We start from the raw sequence: 19,991 nt of genomic DNA on the forward strand, positions 1-19,991 counted from the left end.
ATAGTATACTTAAGCACAATTTATTTGCATGTACTAATTAGTATAACTAAATGTATTTGTGGCATGCTATACATTGGTATACTTAAAGTCTGCTAAATTGGAAAAACTAATTTTGTATTAAATGCATTTTAGTTGTACAAAAGCAGTGCTGAAGTTCAATTAAAGTTGTATTTAATATACTTGTTTGTGCTAAAGTGGAACTATTCCAAGTATAGGCCTCCTCAAGTACACTTTAAATATACTCTTGTTTTTTAGTTTTGAAATAGAATTCAAAAATTGAATTAGAATTCACTCAGCATAAACTTCAAATATTTTTTGGTGACATTACAATTGCAATTCAATTACACTGTAAGAGTGTTTAACATACATTACTATTATACTGATAACACACTTTTATTGCGCCAGAATGCCCACCACACACCATCTTACTGCCAATCAGTGTATATGGGGATGATTAGGAGGCCATGATGGACAGAGGCCAAGGGGCAAATTTGGCCAGGATGCCGGGGTTATACCCCTACTCTTTTTTGGGATTTTTTTAATGACCACAGAGAGTATTTGACATTTTATTTGACATTAAATTTCCTTTAATGGGAAAAGATGCACTACAGTAGGTGCATTGGAGTGTATTAGGAATACACTAAAGTAACAAACCTCTGATCAGGTAGGCATACATGATTTTTTTTTCACTATTTCAAACTGACTATAGGCTATGTTGTTTTTTCTTTATTTGTCATAATTACATATCTTTACTTCTGTATCTACTTTCTATATGTTGCCTATGTAAAGCTGCTTTGCAACCATGCAAAACTGTGAAAAGTGCTATAGAAATAAATCTGAATTGAATTAAGCAATAGCCTACCTGATATTCAAAGTGTGGATACATTTTTGAAAAGGTTAAATATTACTTAAATATTTTATGCTTAAATATTTAACAAATTAAATCATTTTATTTGCAAATTGCTCATTGTTACATTTGCACTGTGGGCAAAAGTTGTGTTTGGAAATTCTGTCCTTACAGCACCAGTCAGCAGAAATAAACTATTTCAGTTCATTCCTCACAGTTTCTTTGGTTTGCACAAAAAGAAAGTCTTACATAAAGAAAAAAAGAATACATAGCGCCATCATCTAAAGAAATTATTCTCAGATTTGAAGTACATGATGAGACTTGTGTCTTTTGCTGCAACGACTATAAAGGTTTCCTTCTGACAAATGTGTCAAATCTGCAACACAGATCCCCAATAGTGTGCACTCTAGCGAGTTCGGTTCTTTAGCTAAAGTAAAGCAAAAGCGATTGTTGGTGAGTGTGATGCATTGGCTTTATGGTCTATAAGCATACAACAGTCTGACGTGTCAACTTCTGGTTCAACCAATGATAGGACGTTGGGCAGGCCAATGGAGGTCAAGGTTTAGCTTTGGCAGTTACAGTGTTTTAAAGTCATGTCGGAAAGAATGTATTTATGAGATAAAATGCACATGAACATCAGCACATATGTCAATATTCAGCTCAAGTCAGTTCAGTATTGATTGAGCTCAGTTCCATAAGTGTAAAATGTATCTGTTGTGCACACATACTGTATATACGGTGTATTTTTGGCACATACATGTGCGTGTGACACACTCTTGTACACTCACTGCACACTGAACAAGCAAAAGACACAAGATAGAAGTGTTTTACATTTTTCACATCTGTGTTTGTTGTGTTTGTGTGGCTAATCATTTGATGTTTGTGTGTAGAGTTACTATGCAAAAACACCATTTTTGAATGAGTTAAAATAGTTTTGAATGAAGTGTTTGCTTTTGCAAGAGATGTCTGATGGTTTGCATGTTGTGTGTGTGTGTGTTTAGTTTCAAGAAATAGTTTAGATAAATAGAGCCATAGTTTCAGAAATTGTATGTAAGCAATTTGGAAAAAAACTTTATAAGTGTTTAATATGACTATTAGTAGGGATAGTATGATCACTGTATAATTTAAATGCAAGATATTTAAAGTGTGCCTAAAGTATACGATCAATAGCTCCATTTTAGCACAATCAAATATACTTAAGTATATCTTTAGTTGGACCTCAGCACAATTTACAGATAACTAAAGTACATTAAGCACAAAATTACTAGTTCCAATTTAGCAGACTTTAAGTATACCAATTTAGTATACCAACAGTACAATTGCAGGGTATTTATATTAATTACATATGTAATGTATTTGTAGTAGCCTATACTTAGCATAAAATAAATGTATTTCAAATACATTTAAGTATATTTATTTTTCACTAGGGTTTATTCCCCAAAAAAACACTGCAGAAAAAAAACAAAAAAAAAACAATGAAGATCTTACTTTGGCTATGTATTCCCGATCCGTATAATCCTTATTTTCCATCAGTCTTTGGGGTGGGATTATCCATTCTCTCTTCTGCCTGATTTTCTTCTGTTGTCCTCCAGAAGCTGAAGTGTTCAGTATCTACACAAACACAAAAGCACATCAGTGTCCCAAATAATGTGATAAACTACACTGGATAAGCTTTTAGGAGTAAAACAGATTTAAGAATACAAAATATATGCAATTAAATAATAAGTTTACACTTTTTTTTTTCATAATTTGACAGAATTACAGCTCAATTGGACATGATGCACAATAAAAAATATTCTGCTCAGGCTACTGTAACGCTAGGTGAACTCAAAAACAAAAGAAGAGTTGGATCCAAATGCAGAAATAGTTTAATAACAAAATAAACATCAGGGAACCGAATGAGCATCACCAAACACATCCAACAAAGGACAACACCAGACAAAGAACATGAGAAACACTTGGGTATAAATACACTCAAGGGGAGATTGGCAAACAACCCTGGGAACAATCAGGGACTAATAAACAAGAAAAACTACAAAGGACTACAAAACTTGGCACCGAACAGGAAATAACATAAAAGTCCACACAAGTCAAGGGGAACACCAGACAGGGATCATAACAGCTACGTTGAGGCTACATTGTATGGGATGATGGAAACAAATTCACAACTATGGGACGACTGGAATGTGAAAGTAGCAAAGATAAATGTTGAAAAAAATAAAAATAAACTAGTGTAAATGAAGTTTGTGTTAGTTTTAAGAAAACTTATTCCCTGGTTGTAGAGCTGGGAGGTATAGCAGTTCATACCAGTTCATACCGATGTTTATTTTTGTTATATACTGCAATACCGGTGTATGTCGCTTTAACAACGATCGGGGGCGCGGCGCGACACTGTTTGAGAGGGGTCACATTTCACTGTTGCACTGTGGTGAAGTGCTGAAGTGCTGAGTCCCAGCTTAGGACCCCAGTAGTACTCCATACTTGTTTTGTTTTATTGAACAGACAAAATATTGTTTTGAGCAAATGATTTTCATGTGTCATGTTCATTAAATGGGTTTTTGTTTTTAATTCTATTGCACTTAATTCAAGCTGATGTTAATGTCATCACACTGACATTTGTTTATTCTCACACATGCTTGACATTTATAGCAACAGCTTGTATCCTGTTGCTTTAATGTGTATTTTTTTTTTACTCAAGCAGCAGTTAATTCTATCATACTCATTTAGACTAGTTTTGTCAGACAATTTGATGAATTAATATTGTTGTGAATGTTATAATAAATGTTAAAAGTTATGGTTTATTTGTTTTATTCCAGAATAATTTGCTTTAACAAAAAAGCTTTTGTCATGTTAAGTTGTGTTGAAGTTGATTTGACTCATAATTTTAAGGCAACCATGTAAACTTTTTTAGTTAATTGTTACAACAAACTATATGTAGTTAAGATTAAGTTGAGTGAACTTAAAATTGTTTGTTCATATAATATTAAATTAAATTGAGTGAACTTAAATTTAAGTTAACTTAAACCCTTTGATTGCTTGAATAAGTTGATACAATATTGAATCTTAAGTTATGACAACAAAACAACGTTAAGTTAAAAAATTATCTTTGATTCAAATAACAAAATAATAGTTGAACCAACAAAATCACTTGTTGTAAAAACTCACATTTTTAGTTTCAATGAACTCAATTTTAAGGCAACCGGGTAGCCTAACTTACTTTTTTGAGTCAAACTAACAAATATTTTTTTACAGTGTATTAGTATGCCTGATCTAAAGCTGTTCTTGCGATTCTTAATGTAATCAATCAAACCTCTTAATTATTATTATTATTATTTTTAACCCCTTATCCTGATTATTTATATAGTTAAAGTGAAAGAAATTGCATTTTTAGGTATGTTTTGCGACATGTTAATTGTTATTAAGCAATAAGACGTAGGCCTAATATGCATGTTTCATAGCTGTATGCTATACTACTATGTAAGCTAACTAAAAAAAAAAACACTAAGAATGAGAAATGTTTAACTTCGCAATCTATAGCTTCGGTTATATGCTAGTATATGAAACATATAAGTTAAAAAACATTAATGGGTGTTATAACGTAGTTCAAACGACTTATATAATAATGCGATTTTGTCTGATTTGTAACCAGGCACTAAAGCGATTGCACAGCTGTGTGTGTGTTACTAAGCGCGATAGTGAAGATGGATATGTTAAACTATAGGCTAATTGATAAATGTCAAATTATATTTCAATGTGTTTGCCATACATTGGTTCACAATATTAACACAGCCTTTTGGAAAATCTATTTGTGCTTGGCTTTGACATCGTTGAATAAACATGAGCACTGCACGTTTCACAGTCAAAACGCAGCGCGGGTGTTTTTAAATGAATGTATCTTTGAAGTGAACTGACGGTCTTTAGAAAAGTTTCAATGTTATATTCATTTAATCTTTCTTTATCTTTCCTGATAAAGCAGTGTTTATGAGCTCTGCGTTGCTTTGACAGCCGTTACCAGGGAAACCGCTGTTTCTGCGTTACCGGGGAAACCGCTGTTTCTGCACTACAGGGGAAACCGTTGTTTCTGCGTTACCGGGGAAACCGCTGTTTCTGCGTTACCGGGGAAACCGCTGTTTCTGCATTACCGGGGAAACCGTTGTTTCTGCGCTACCGGGGAAACCGCTGTTTCTGCGTTAAGCCGCTTGTCCACCAGCGTCTCCATTTCTGACGCGACGCCAAAGCCCATTCATTTCCTATGGAACTACGTCAGGCAGCAAAAACGACCCCGCAAAGCATGATGGGTCGCGTCGCGTCGATTTGGTCAACAGCGGCGCTGCAAAAAAGTATCTCGGTGGATACTTTATGCAAATGAGAGCGTCAAAATGCGGGGCAGCAGCCAATGGAAACTCGGCGGCGAGAATTTGTGTATGGGCGTTGCTATGGTTTCATATTTAAAGTACATTTTCAAGCAGCGAAAACGTCACAGGCGTCGCGTCGGAACAAAAATTGATCGGACGCTGGTGGACAAGCGGCTTTACAGGGGAAACCGCTGTTTCTGCGTTACCGGGGAAACTGCTGTTTCTGCCGCTCCTACAGCGCCTCCTGCTGGACCTCTTTGTAAACAGCCTTGCAAACCTGTATTAGCCTAATACTAGTGTGGATTTTTTTTCTATAATGTTCACTCATGACCATAAAATATGGCATGCTAAGTCAATCTACTGCAGTGTTTCCTCTCTCACTCAGCAGAAAATGTGGTTAACACCCAGTCAATGCTTGAAAAATAAAAACCGTCATGTGAAACCGGTATAATTTTGAAAAATACCGTGATATGGATTTTTGGTCATACCGCCCAGCACTAAGTTACCTGGTTGCTACATAAAGTGCCAAAGTTGAAGATTCGCCATAAGAAAAAATAATAATAGCCAAATTTTAAGACTGCCAACCTTTTGTTTTGACTTCTTCAAACAACTCTGTAATTCCCACCCTGAGTAAGATTAGGCCTATGCTCTCTTCCTCTGGGAATCTGGTAATACAATAGTTTAACCTACCAATAATGTCTGTCTCCATAAAAACAGAGTATGAGTGTGACAAAGGCTATAGCCTACAGTTCTTCAGTATATTTCTTTCCTAAAGTTGATTAATAACACACTCATATCCCCTCTCAGACTAACTTATCACACATCTGTGTAAGATTGACCAGCAGAAAGAACAAACACACACCCACCCACACACACACACAAGTTAATATAAACAGAAAACAACCATGTACGCTCTTAAATCACATATAAAACAATTCTCTTATTAGCACAGATTCTTGATGAAAGAGTGTTGATGAAAGAGTGTTTAGAAAACAATCAAAATGAAACAAACGAAACTTTAAGGATACACACAACAGTTTTAAGACTATATTCGTGTCAGCATGAACATTGGAAACAACTTTTTAATCTTTTTGCTCACCGCCAGACTCAGCAGCACCAAGAAGAGTGAGATCCCGCGGAGCTTCGCCATTCTCCGGCCGCTTCTCCAGCAGTTACTCGCGGAACTCTCTCTGACACACACGGTCACGGACTGACTAACGGTCAGCGGGGGCGGGGCGGGGCGAAGCGGGGCGGGGGCGGGGCTTCGGGCGCGCGCTGGAGAATGCGGGGTATGTGCAAGAGGGAGACAGTCAGTCCACCGTCACACCCAATATAATGGCTTACAAAACTATTTAAATCAATCTTCTCACTGGACACTCAGATAATCTTCTTTAATGTGAGAATGCTGTGTAATAACTCTACGGAGGTTCATGTCGGTGCCCTGATAAGTTTGCAGTAAATCGTGTGTTCAGACTTTCTTATTCCTTGGAAACAGACAGTTCTAATAAAACAGGGGTTGTGCTAGCATGACGAAACTTGGTGTATTTACTAGTTGTCATATCAACACTATATAGAGAAAAAATTGCGCCAAAATTAATATTTTTTTTTGGAAGATATCCATAGACATTTATTAAACTATAGCAAAAGTAAATTTCTTGCTTAAGTTAATTTTTCATCTCTATTTTTTGTGTTTATTTCAAATTAGACAAATCTGATATTATTTTAATCTCCAATATGTTATTTAACAGTTGAGATAATTCTTTAATGCTTCGCTAACTAGCAGAAGACACTAGCCGTGAAGAAGACACAGTTGTGCAAGTGGGGCATGTTGTCACACTGCGTTACAATGTGCCCCTATTAGAAATATGCTGTTATATTCTATACTTTTATTAATTCTATTGAGAAAACATGAGAAAATGGTGAATAAAGACTGAGAGTCAATGTTCAGAAATTACTAATTATTTATTTGTTTTGAACTATGTTGTATAGCTGTGTTTTCCTGTGTTTGTAGTCAAAACTCAAAAAAGAGTTTATATTTAATTATTAAAAAATGCCATTATTTTATATGAAAAAGAAAATATTTTAGTTTGTCTTACATATTTTTTTTATTAGATCATGATAACATTTTAAGCTGTCATATGGTCATGTTACAATGTGCCCCTCACATGTTACAATGTACCACACCTATGGGGCATGTTGTCACATTTCACTTCCATTCTTTCGGGGTATATCAAGAAAAAAGTATATACTGTATTAATAAAACAAAACCACATAATTGTACTAGGCATGTGTGAAATTAATGTGGGAAAAAATAAATACTCTGAACCATAAGTAGATTTACACAAACCGAGAAAGTATAAAAACGTTACTTTGTGCCCCGCTCTCCCCTACATACACGCCCTTAAAACTTTTCTTCCCACTTAAGGTGCGTAAACATCCTAATGTCCTAATGGCGGATGCATAACCTTATGCAATACTAGACCTTAGGTCTTTAACCCTGCTCCTGGAGGCCCACTGTCCTTCGCTCCAGTTTCGCTCCAACCCTAATCAAACACCTGGACCAGGCTCAACCAGCTAATCAAGGTCTTCAGGATAATTGCTTAAAAAAAAAAAAGTGGAAGCAGGTTGAATATAAACTTTGCAGGGCAGTGGGCCTCCAGGAGCAGGGTTGAAGACCTCTGTCTTACAAGACTGACTAGTCTTACAAGTTAGTCCACTGATAGATCCATTCGCGATCCCCATGATAGATTGCCACTGTGCCTCTGCAACAGCGAGACTTCGAACTCTGAGGAACCCGAGCCGGAGCGGAAGCTGTTCACAGTCTGAAACTCAAACGCTGCCTGTGCATTCTCCACTCCCAAACAAACAACACAAAGATTGTGTGTGTCCGTAGTGTGGGCAGGGGTGCACACACAAATTAAACTGCTGTTTGCTCACCTTAATATATGAAAGACAGACAACACCAAATAAGACAGAATGATTCACATAGAGCGACTTGCTGAAGACACAGAAGCTATAGCGTTACACTGTTTGGTCAGGCTTTATAGTTTCCGGGTTGGTGACGTTACCCACCTCTGACCTCCGTCACACCACTGGACTGATTTCACTCGCGCTTCACGACGCAATCACGCAGAGCGTTCCCACAGTGTCAATCGTCCTTGAAAGGGAACCTTAATTTCAAGAGGCATATTATTCCCTTTTACAAAGTCAAGATGTTGTTTTTGGGCTCTGCTAGAACAGTTCTTCCTGCTTGAATGTTGATTATTTTCCCCATATTCTCCATTGTTGCAGCTCCTCTCTTCCCAGTCTCTATGAAGCCCCTCCTTCTGAAAAGCACAATGCACTCTGATTGGTCGGTGGACAAGTGTGTTGTGATTGGTTGAGCGCTTAGAAGGAGATGGGAAATGTTTGGGAAAATGTCACACCCAGGACCATCACACCCAGGCTGTGCCAAGTGTGCGACCGACAGCACAGGGCATCGCGCCTCTACAGGCCCTTATATATAGGCTAGTTTTTGTCAATTTTTTTATTAGCTACTGTTTTTCCACCCAACATCTATAACATAAAATACCTGCTGTCTCATGATTATGCATAATCAAGGTCACATGAAATGTTTTTGCAAATTATTATTATTATTTTTCGAATTTCGGTATTATGTTCTGCGGGCTCGCTCCACCGTGCGTTTGCTCTAGCTGCTCATGTGAGGAAGAGAAAAAAATGTGCAAATAATTTAGTAGACACGAGTCGGGTGGTGAGAAAAGGAAAAGAATGAAAAAGAAAGAAGAATTTCAGGTTAATATATTTTTTAGGCTGCTCTATTATTATTATTATTATATTTTTTATTATTACTGTATTACACTCACCTAAAGGATTATTAGGAACACCATACTAATACTGTGTTTGACCCCCTTTCGCCTTCAGAACTGCCTTAATTCTACGTGGCATTGATTCAACAAGGTGCTGAAAGCATTCTTTAGAAATGTTGGCCCATATTGATAGGATAGCATCTTGCAGTTGATGGAGATTTGTGGGATGCACATCCAGGGCACGAAGCTCCCGTTCCACCACATCCCAAAGATGCTCTATTGGGTTGAGATCTGGTGACTGTGGGGGCCATTTTAGTACAGTGAACTCATTGTCATGTTCAAGAAACCAATTTGAAATGATTCGAGCTTTGTGACATGGTGCATTATCCTGCTGGAAGTAGCCATCAGAGGATGGGTACATGGTGGTCATAAAGGGATGGACATGGTCAGAAACAATGCTCAGGTAGGCCGTGGCATTTAAACGATGCCCAATTGGCACTAAGGGGCCTAAAGTGTGCCAAGAAAACATCCCCCACACCATTACACCACCACCACCAGCCTGCACAGTGGTAACAAGGCATGATGGATCCATGTTCTCATTCTGTTTACGCCAAATTCTGACTCTACCATCTGAATGTCTCAACAGAAATTGAGACTCATCAGACCAGGCAACATTTTTCCAGTCTTCAACTGTCTAATTTTGGTGAGCTCGTGCAAATTGTAGCCTCTTTTTCCTATTTGTAGTGGAGATGAGTGGTACCCGGTGGGGTCTTCTGCTGTTGTAGCCCATCCGCCTCAAGGTTGTGCGTGTTGTGGCTTCACAAATGCTTTGCTGCATACCTCGGTTGTAACGAGTGGTTATTTCAGTCAAAGTTGCTCTTCTATCAGCTTGAATCAGTCAGCCCATTCTCCTCTGACCTCTAGCATCAACAAGGCATTTTCGCCCACAGGACTGCCGCATACTGCATGTTTTTCCCTTTTCACACCATTCTTTGTAAACCCTAGAAATGGTTGTGCGTGAAAATCCCAGTAACTGAGCAGATTGTGAAATACTCAGACCGGCCCGTCTGGCACCAACAACCATGCCACGCTCAAAATTGCTTAAATCACCTTTCTTTCCCATTCTGACATTCAGTTTGGAGTTCAGGAGATTGTCTTGACCAGGACCACACCCCTAAATGCATTGAAGCAACTGCCATGTGATTGGTTGATTAGATAATTGCATTAATAAGAAATTGAACAGGTGTTCCTAATAATCCTTTAGGTGAGTGTATATTATTATGCAGTAGCTCTTACAAATATTATGAGCGTGCGAGTGACCGTGGTTCTTGCGTATGCGTGTCAGTGAGCACGGTATCACACGTTAAGATTCTATGCAGAGCTTTGCTCAGTCCATTTTAAATTCTAATTGCCGCGTCTGAAATAAGTCAAACCACTTTTTTTATTTGTCGATCAGATGCGCGTGAAAGTTGCGTTCGTTAATATACTAGCCTACTTCCTATAGCAACCCCCTCGCACACCAAGTTCGTGCAGAAAATCTGTCATACTAAAAGAATGCATTTTGACGTCCCAGATCCGGCCCACATCTGGCCCACGTGGAAAGAGGGGTGGCTCACTCCTGTTTGCCACATGTGGGCCGGATCTGGGACGTCAAAATGTTGCTATGTGGGCCGGTTTAGGCTGCTTGAAATTTGTTTTTCAAAGCTGCAGTTCCTACCAGCTCCAGCAACAGCTCTACTAAAATTAGACACTTTATCAGGCTAAAGATATCAATACACTTCAGAAAACTATCTGCCATTTACACTGTGACAGGCAGTCCAAAACACCACCAGCCAGAAGCTGCCAGCCTCCAACAGATTTTGAAAATGATTTGATGCCACATAGATTTAAAATATAGACTAAAATATTAGACTCCATTATTAATGAATATAAACAGAATAAATATAAAAAAACATTTGTTGCAGTTCAGTTTTTATTCCATAAGTGCATAGCGCCGAGGTCAGAGCAGTGCAAAGTCACTGATTCATTCAATTCATTTGAAACATTTCACCAACTCTTTCTGCACAGACATAGTTGTGACGTATTTATTAGTATGTTGGCAGCTAATACAAAAAGACAATTGTGATGCAATTAACAGCGACTGCGCAACAACAGTGTTCCTGAAAGCGCCCCATTTCACGTTCTTGTGTAATGACACTTTGTAGTAACCTGACGTCGTCATACTCAGATTCCAGTCAGAATATGAGTCTGAAACTGCTCCATTGACCTTATTCACAGCAGTGCCATCTTTGATTTTTATGAAAGCGAGGCTGGGAGGGACAGACATGCATATTTTCAATGGGCTGTACTGTTTTTGGATAGTTCTGCTCATGAAACACTGGGAAAATCTCTTTCCAAGAAATTTCAGTGAACAAAAAACTCCCGACAATATGAGCTGTGGAAAATTGTAAGTAATCTAGGAGCTTTATACAGCTTTTTACAGCGGATGCCATTGGAAACACGGCAAGTCTATCCCTCACAGCCTCACTTTCATACCTGTCATGGCGCTGCTCTGAATAAGGTCTTTTGGGCTGTGATTATCAGGGGGCCAATGTTTCGGAAAACATTGAAGCTTCCCCGGGGGCCGCCATTGATTAGCAGACCATCACCTGCTGTTAGCATCCCATTGACTCCCATTCATTTTGGCGTCACTTTGACAGTGAATAACTTTACATCTGAGGCGTTTAAAGTCAAGTCAAGTCAAGTCATCTTCATTTATATAGCGCTTTTAACAATGTAGATTGCTTCAAAGCAGCTTTACAGAAATAAGCGTATAATTTAAGGTAACAGAGATTGTTTCGGCTTTACAGCAGAGTTAAGTTATTTCCATATAAAGTTAGTTTTGATTGATTTGCTTCCGTCGCAATGATCATTTGTTATTAAATTAGGGGCCGCTAAGACGACACCATTCTCTCTACACAGACTTTAAACGCGAACCTGTGAGAAACACTGATGGCGTTCACATGCGCATTTAGAATGGGTTCTATAGTTATGTGCGTTTGAATATACGCAGGTTTGGAATTCCCTACAAGCCAAGCCTAAACAAAGTACTTGTCTTTCCTTATAAATTTTGATAAAGAATTTTATTTTATTTTGTTGCTTTGGGGTAGGAACGCGAAACGAATTTTCCCGACAATGCCTTATCTGTATAGTGGTAGAGGGATCCTCCATAGGGAGAGTCTAGTTGGCACTTCAGCACTGCGTTGTCATCGGGTCCAGGCGAAGGTCCTTCGTCAGATCTGGATACGGCCCGGATCCGGCAGGCTGCAGGAAAACCTCGGGATAAACACAGACACTAAAATTAGCGTAGATGCCATTCTTCTCATGATGTAACGAGTACAGTTTAAAGACTCCATTTGTCCATTGATTATTTCTAAAGAAACACGAAAATGTATAAAAGGCTCCATTACCTTGTATCTTACGTTATGACCCCGTAGAAGCAGTTTTTGTAAAAATAGGTTTACGATTGCGTCATAACCACGCGACTCTCTGTCGCACGGCAAAATGACAAAATAATTAATCAGAATACTTAGCAAAAGTTGCTCCTGCTCCTAGCTCTTGTACACCTCCTACTCACACTCTCCGTCTCTGCAAGTTTCGGAAGGGAATGATTCAGATTTCTCTTGGCACAGCTACTAGAAGACAGACGGGTTGCTCACGTCACATCTACGCCGTCAAGCTCTGTTTGAGTCTGTGCAGTACGCTCGACCCCCAAGGAGTGAGAGCTTCTAATTGACCTCACTTTTCTCCGTTGAAGTCTATGGGGTCGCTGTGTCCATTTCTTTTACTGTCTATGGTGATTATGGGGCGTGTTTCAACCAAACCAGGAAGGAAAATGCCTCTGCACTCAATTGGATAGACCTACAACCAATCAGAGCAACAGAGTAAGTGACCTATGTTCTTCATTCATGTTTCCGATCGACAAATGCCTTGATCGCGGTTCTCTGTTCCTCTTTTGAAATTAACACGCTGTCGATATCTTCTATAACAGATGCGATGGCGGAATCTACACATCTCAATTCTCCAGTGTCAGTCATCTTTGTTGTAAACGAATTCAACCCAAGCGCTCTTTGGTGACGTGGATGATTACATTAATGTTAATCATCTGTCCATCATCGTATAAAGGCTGCCCTGACAATTTGATTGGTCCAAACAGCTCTGGTTCGAGCATAGTTGCTTCACAACGGATCAAGTCCAGGGCTGCGTTCCAGTCCAAAATTGTCATGCCCTTCACTCGCTAACTTCCCTCCGTCTCGTTCACTCGGATGTACATCATTGCTTATGTTGCACGAGTGCCCACTACTGGCGGAAACTGCGGTGGGCTGAACTGGATCGTCCTAAGCCCTTGATCACTTGGAGTCAGCTATGGAGTAGAATTAAGGAGTAAGAATATTTTTTTTCCCTTTAAGAATTTGTTTAATGCAGCATCCAAATGTTTATAGGTGTGCTTGGGTTGTTTTAAATTAAAAAAATATATAATTAATATTTCATAGAGTGTATCATAGAGAATATTACATAGAGTGTTGTGGTGGTGATTAGACGAAGTATGTGGTGACGTCACAGTCGTACTGCATTGTGGGACATATAGGTGCCTGAAGAAGTCATAGACAGTATAAGAAATGGACACAGCGACCCTAGACTTCAATGGAGAGAAGTGAAGCAGATTAGAAGCTCTCACTTCCTGATGGCTGAGCGTACTGCGCAGACTCAAACTGAGCTTGACGACGTAGATGTGACGTGAGCAACCCGTCTGACAGTTGTAAGTCTTCTAGTAGCTGTGCCAAGAGAAATCTGAATCATTCTCTTCCGAATCTCGCAGAGACAGAGAGCGTGAGTAGGAGCTGTCCATGGGCTAGGAGCAGGAGCAACTTTATGATTCTCTATGGGCTTCTCCCTTGACTTTATCAGACTTTATGCCTCCACGTCCCCCCGATTGACTGCGAGCTTCTCCTCCTGTCTATACGGTAATTTCCAGAGAGTCGCGTGGTTATGATGCAATCGTTAGCCTATTTTTACAAAAACGGCTTCTATGGGGCCATAACGTAAGATACAAGGTAATGGAGCCTTTTATACATTGTCGTGTTTCTTTAGAAATAAACAATGGACAAATAGAGTCTTTAAACGCCTCAGATGTAAAGTTATTCGCTGTCAAAGTGACGCCAAAATGAATGGGAGTCAATGGGATGCTAACAGCAGGTGATGGCTTGTTGGCCAATGGCGGCACCCGGGGATGGTACGCTATCCGAATGCTGGATTACCCCCTGGATTAGACGAGGTATGTGGTGACGTCACAATCGTACTGCATTGTGGGACATATAGGTGCCTGAAGAAGTGTACATATGAAGTAGACTCGCTCCCTCAGTCAAAATCGAATGAACGAGGGTCTGTCCATATAAACTTCCCTCGTTCACTTCACAAAGTGGAACGCACTTCAAAATGGCGGCGGGGATTCTTCTTGTAATTACGAGTATAGTGAGTACATGCTTTACTTTCACAAATGGAAGTGCTTAGGGAAGTTCGCAAGTGCGTGTCTAAGGCCTCGTTTACACTGCAGGTCTTGATGCCCAATTCTGATTTGTTGCCTATATCCAATTTTTTTTACCGTCCGTTTACACGTTCTTTCAACTGTGACCCATATCCGATTCATGTGTTTACACTTGCCATACTATCTGAAACATCGGGCATGTTTAAAAGGGTTAAATTATCTTGCACAGATGGACGAACGCGAAATATGCTTGATCCTAGCTCTGCATATGCAGTTCGCCAAACATCACCATGATTATGAGGCGGAGGAGGACGAAAAGTGCTTTCTTTAAATGCAAATGTTTTTTGAGTATTTTATTTGTGAAGGTAAAGGATGCACTCACTATACTCCTAATTACAAGAAGAAGAAGAAACTGCTCTTAAACTGGGTGTGTGATAGACTGTGGAATGGGGTTTGGCCGAGGAAATTTTTTTCAGTCAAAAGATTTATTGCTTTATCTCCTATCGGCTGATAACGATCAGTGCTAGATCAATCGCACCCTTACTTTCAGCATTCTTGCCTTTTTGGCCTTCCTTTCTTTTCCCGCTGTCATGAGCAGCTGAAATGAATGTCTTATGATTGTGTTGCTGTGCTATTCAATTTGCTAAATTATGACCTCCTTTGTTTGCATATAATAATAGATTCTTTGCACACACAATCTTAGGCATAAAAGATTATCTTTTCTTATTTTTATTTATGATGTTATAGTGCTATTCAAATGTAATTTAGTTCAACTATTCAGCTTAACATGGTCAGTATGTGTAGCCTAACCCTAATCAAAATAATGAAATACCAATTTTCAAAATAAAAACCTTTGATATGTGTCAACGTTTGTCGACATTCCTCTCCTACGACGACACGAAGTTTCGTCGGGCCATCCGTCCCTTTGCAGAAGCGTGTCGGGGTTTCTCTCGTCATTAAACCGCACTCGCAGGAAAACAGCACTCGTCGTGTGAGGTTGCTTTACTGTGTTATGTTAAAAAATATAAAAACTCCACATTTCGAAATTTTTAGGCAGTTTTATGTTGTTAACTGTGCTCACTTGTTTCCGTTTCTCCTCATGAAGCTGCGCGAGCCTCAACAGCGCAACCTTCTTACCGTCAATAATAGCCTATTTATTATCCACTATTAATCGTAACTTACAATAAATGTCAAAAAAATCTGAATCATTCTCACGTTTTGGTGATACTCTAGTAATTGTTTTGTTATTGACATTGTAATCAGGCCACTTGTCTGGTCGGGCAAGTAAATTTCTCTTTTACTTGTCCCTTCAAAAAAATCCACTTGTCCCGGACAAGCGGATCACGTTAATGTCGAGCCCTCCTTTTGCAATAATGTATAGATCTGGCTTGAGGATCGACCTTGGGTGAGATTGTTGTATACGATATAAAAACGTATTTTAATTGCCAAAAACATCGGTAAAGAACTACGCTACCCACAATCCTGAATCGGGATCCCAATGGAGTAGTCGCCGTACAGCAGCGCTCATCACGAGAAACTTCCCACCAGAAATTAATCTCATTGGGAACCTACCAATGTTCAGATCTTTTCCTCTAAGAATATTTTGATTACCTTTAACAAACACCATAAACTTTAATTATCCCCTGTTTGGTCTGAATGCCAGGGTAAGACAACAGCCATACGTAAACACCGCCTCTGGAGGGAATTATTTAAATGAGGAATATTGTGACGTGTTCGTTCCTGGAAGAAAACTCAAGACTACGATGGAGGCGTTTCAGGGAGTTCAGTTCTTTGCACAATCATCATGCAGTCAGTATGTGTCATTTAATGCACAAATAAATGCATTTATTAATGTAGCCTTTTGTAACAGTATTTTGATGCAATGGGCGACTCGTCATACTGGGAGTGGTTTTAACTGGGAAATAACAACATGATATGGAAAATGAAGAGAGATATCCAGTAGATTTGGCTATTTCTTACAAGAAAATGACAGTATTTTATTTTGACTTAGAATTTTAATTTTGCTGCACCATTACTGGAATTATTTTGAAAGTCTTTCTCATCTTTATTCACTTTTCCTATGTTATTTAAAGGAGACGGAGGGGAAGTTAATGTTTCAAAGATTACAAGGGCATTGGTTTTGTTAATGTGCATGGATACATTTTGATTTCTCAGACTTTAGAAGATAAACAAAAGAGAAATGAATGCTACCAGACTATGATCTTTCTAAGGAGTCTCTCATAAAAATTCACCATGTGTTTCTTATCTCTTTAAACAACAAGTTAATGATTCACTCCAATCAACTAGTAAAGATAAGAGCTCCAGCAGGCTTTCAATAGATGCACTGTTTCCCACTCGTCCTGACATTGACACTGACTTTATTTTTCTACTGTTACAGTTGGCAAGCATGTCGTCTGTCATTGTGCAAGTCCTGACAGCAGTCGGATTGCATGACGATAGGATGCAAGGATGCGATAGATTGCATAATGATAAGATGGTGTGTTGGTCATGAATCAAAGCTCAGTACCGTAGAAAAGCACAGATGTGGGAACTCAGAGGTGTTGTTTACTTCCCGCAATGAGTCAGTGAGGAGTTGCCTACGCCCAGTTCACTCCTATCACTGTCTATCAGACATCAAGTTTATGAAGGCTGGTCATGTGGTTGTGCATTAGTTTAGTTTTGCATCTCTAGCGCCATCTCTGTTTGAAACATAAAATTGCAAGTTACTTTTTTTTAACTTTTTTTTTTTTGTGTGTCTGTGTTGTTTTTAATATGCTGTAAGACAAACCATGTGCAAATTCATAAGTCAACATCATTGCTGAGTATTTTCTCCTTAAAACTGCAGTGAACCAAAGACAGTCTCAAAAAATCGCAGGTGTTTCTGATGTTAGGGGGCAACAGTTTAGGACCCAAGGACCAGGGGCCTCATTTATAAAACTGTGCGTAGGAACCTTACTAAAAGTGTACGTGCGCCCGAAAGCCAAAAATGGCGTACGCAAAAAAATATTCAGACTTATAAAACCGTGCGTACGCCAGAACCTGCGCAGAATTCACTTTATAAATCCCAGTCAGCGGCAGATTGTGCGCACATGCGTCTCCACCCGAAATAACCATATATGGAGCTTACAACGCCTAGTTTTACTATCCTCATCTACATATCATTTGCATATGATTATTCATCCACGTGATAACTTAAACGTTATCACGTGGATGAATAATCATATGCAAATGATATGTAGATGAGGATCTGAATCATTGAATCATATGCAAATGATATAAACGGTACAAGAAACATTACATTAATACAAATCAAGTAGTTGTCTATCCTTGCCTTGTTTTTGAATAGCCTACATAAATCAAATAGTGTAAAATACATTTCAGAGAAAGTTTTTCTCAATCTTTTCCACTTGCCGAATTGTATTTTTAATTGATTTATATTTTTAATGGAAACAGATAGGCCTTGGGCATTATTTGCACGAAACTATTTTCTCAGACAATCTGGTATTATCATGATAAGCAATTATCTCTGTGGTTAAAACATTAAAGCACGCCACAGGAAAAGTGTTCAAAAACAATCGCATCCACAACAAATATTTCTAATGATTGAATTTAAAAAAATGTTGTAACTTCAGTAATGATTTCATGTTTAAGTGTTTAACTCCATTCATTTGAATGGCATATTTAATATAAATGTTTATATCAGAAGTATTTTATTTATTTAAACTGTTATTTGCGTCAGTTTTTCTAAACGGCTCAACGCGCTCGCTGCCGCGGACATTTAAGAAGGAATGGATATTTGCTTCAGTGACAGGCTTGGTGATTGAAATTGTATTTGTATAATCTTTCTGTATATGTTTAATTTTCTTTAGATTTTCTGTATAAAAGTGACCAAAATACATTTAACTCCAGCTCACCATCGGTGTCGCCAAAGTGCTCCATCTCCAAAACGTTCGTACGCATGGGTCAGAGTTTGCGTGCAGGTGCGCAAATTTTCCCGTCAAGTTTTTCTTTATAAATCCCACCTTTTGCGCAGGAACTGGCGTACGCATGTTTTCAGCCCCGTTTTGTGCGTACGCAAGCTTTATAAATGAGGCCCCAGATGTTTGGAAGAAGACCCGGATTCAGAATTATTTTACTGAAGATAGTTTGCAGTTTCGTCAGCAGAAGTTCAGCTTCAAGACTCAGGCCCCGTCCACACTACTGCGTTTTCGTTTAGAAACGGAGAATTAAAACGAATACGATCTCCGTCCACACCAGCGTTTTAGCTGCGTACTAGAATTGATCTCCGTCCACATTAAAACGACTGAAAACGCGGATCACGTGACCATTCACCAACACTGGGCATGCGCGTGCCAGTGTAAACACAACTTCATTGATAAAATTATCCCACCATGCGCTGGTTCTTCCCGGGTTAACCCAAAACCGACGCTCCATGTACGGTCGATACCGCCGCTGCACACGGGAATTGTCACAGATCGCTCGAATAATAGCTTGCCTCCAGCGCATGTAGGCAGTTATAGCATTGTAAAATGCAGAATTTACTTGCACAACAGCTAGGGCTGCACGATATGAGGAAAATCTGCGATGTGCGATAACATTGTTTAATATTGCGATGACGATATGTTTAACCTTGCTGGTCCTGAAGCGGTTGAACATCCTTCAGAAAAAAACAAATGCTATGCATACAACAAACGCTGCAACAACTGTGGTAAACTAAACCACTTTGCGAGATGCTGCAGGTCAGCACCAACACAGCAAGTAGGTGCTAAAACAACGTATCAGCCCAGAACCCAGCAAAGAGATAGAATACATGAGCTGGATGCACAACCTGATGAAAATATGCAGGACACTTTTTTCTGTGACCCTGTTGAGCTCTCCAGTCAAAAGGGTGAAATTTTCACAACTCTGAAATTAAAAAATGGAAATGGCCAACTGAAAGTAAAGGTTGATACAGGCGCCAAATGTAATGTAATATCAAAACAGATGCTGAAAGGTTTGAATCACACCATACCTACCAACATAGCAGAGAAAGTCAATCTGGTGGCTTATGGAGGAGAGACAATCGACACTGAGGGAACAACAGCGTTGCAGTGCGTCCTTGGGGAATTTAAATTTCATGTGGTGGATCGTGATGTAAAACCTCTTCTTGGCCTACAGGATAGCATCGCTATGGGACTCATCCAACTGGGACCTGATGTACACATGCTGCAACATGAGGCACCGGAGGTACGTGAATACAGAGATCTTTTCGATTGTGATGAAATTGGCAGCTTGCCAGTTGTATATCATATGAGACTGGATAACAGCAGAACTGAATCGCATGACTGAGCTGGGTGTAATAACACCTGTAACTGAGGCAACGGAGTGGGTATCGGCCATGGTTGCAGCCCCAAAAAAAGATGGGTCAGTGAGGATTTGCATAGACCCAGGTCATCTTAACAAAGCCCTCCTCAGACCAC

General features: G+C 39.2%; 1 protein-coding gene across 1 annotated transcript in view; it reads right to left on the minus strand.

The window, feature by feature from the left end:
- The window catches only part of dsg2l (desmoglein 2 like), a 41,159-nt gene extending 34,729 nt beyond the window's left edge, over window positions 1-6,430 (minus strand). The window contains exons 1-2 of the mRNA XM_079876062.1: window positions 6,302-6,430; window positions 2,336-2,458 (exon numbers count right to left, since the gene is read on the minus strand). Coding sequence (XP_079732188.1) covers window positions 2,336-2,458; window positions 6,302-6,352 — 174 coding nt within the window. The 5' untranslated portion in view covers window positions 6,353-6,430. The remainder of the gene's footprint in view (window positions 1-2,335; window positions 2,459-6,301) is intronic.
- Between the last annotated feature and the right edge of the window lie 13,561 nt (window positions 6,431-19,991).

This window comes from Squalius cephalus (assembly GCF_949319135.1).
Source record: "Squalius cephalus genome assembly, chromosome: 7".
Lineage (NCBI taxonomy): Eukaryota > Metazoa > Chordata > Actinopteri > Cypriniformes > Leuciscidae > Squalius > Squalius cephalus.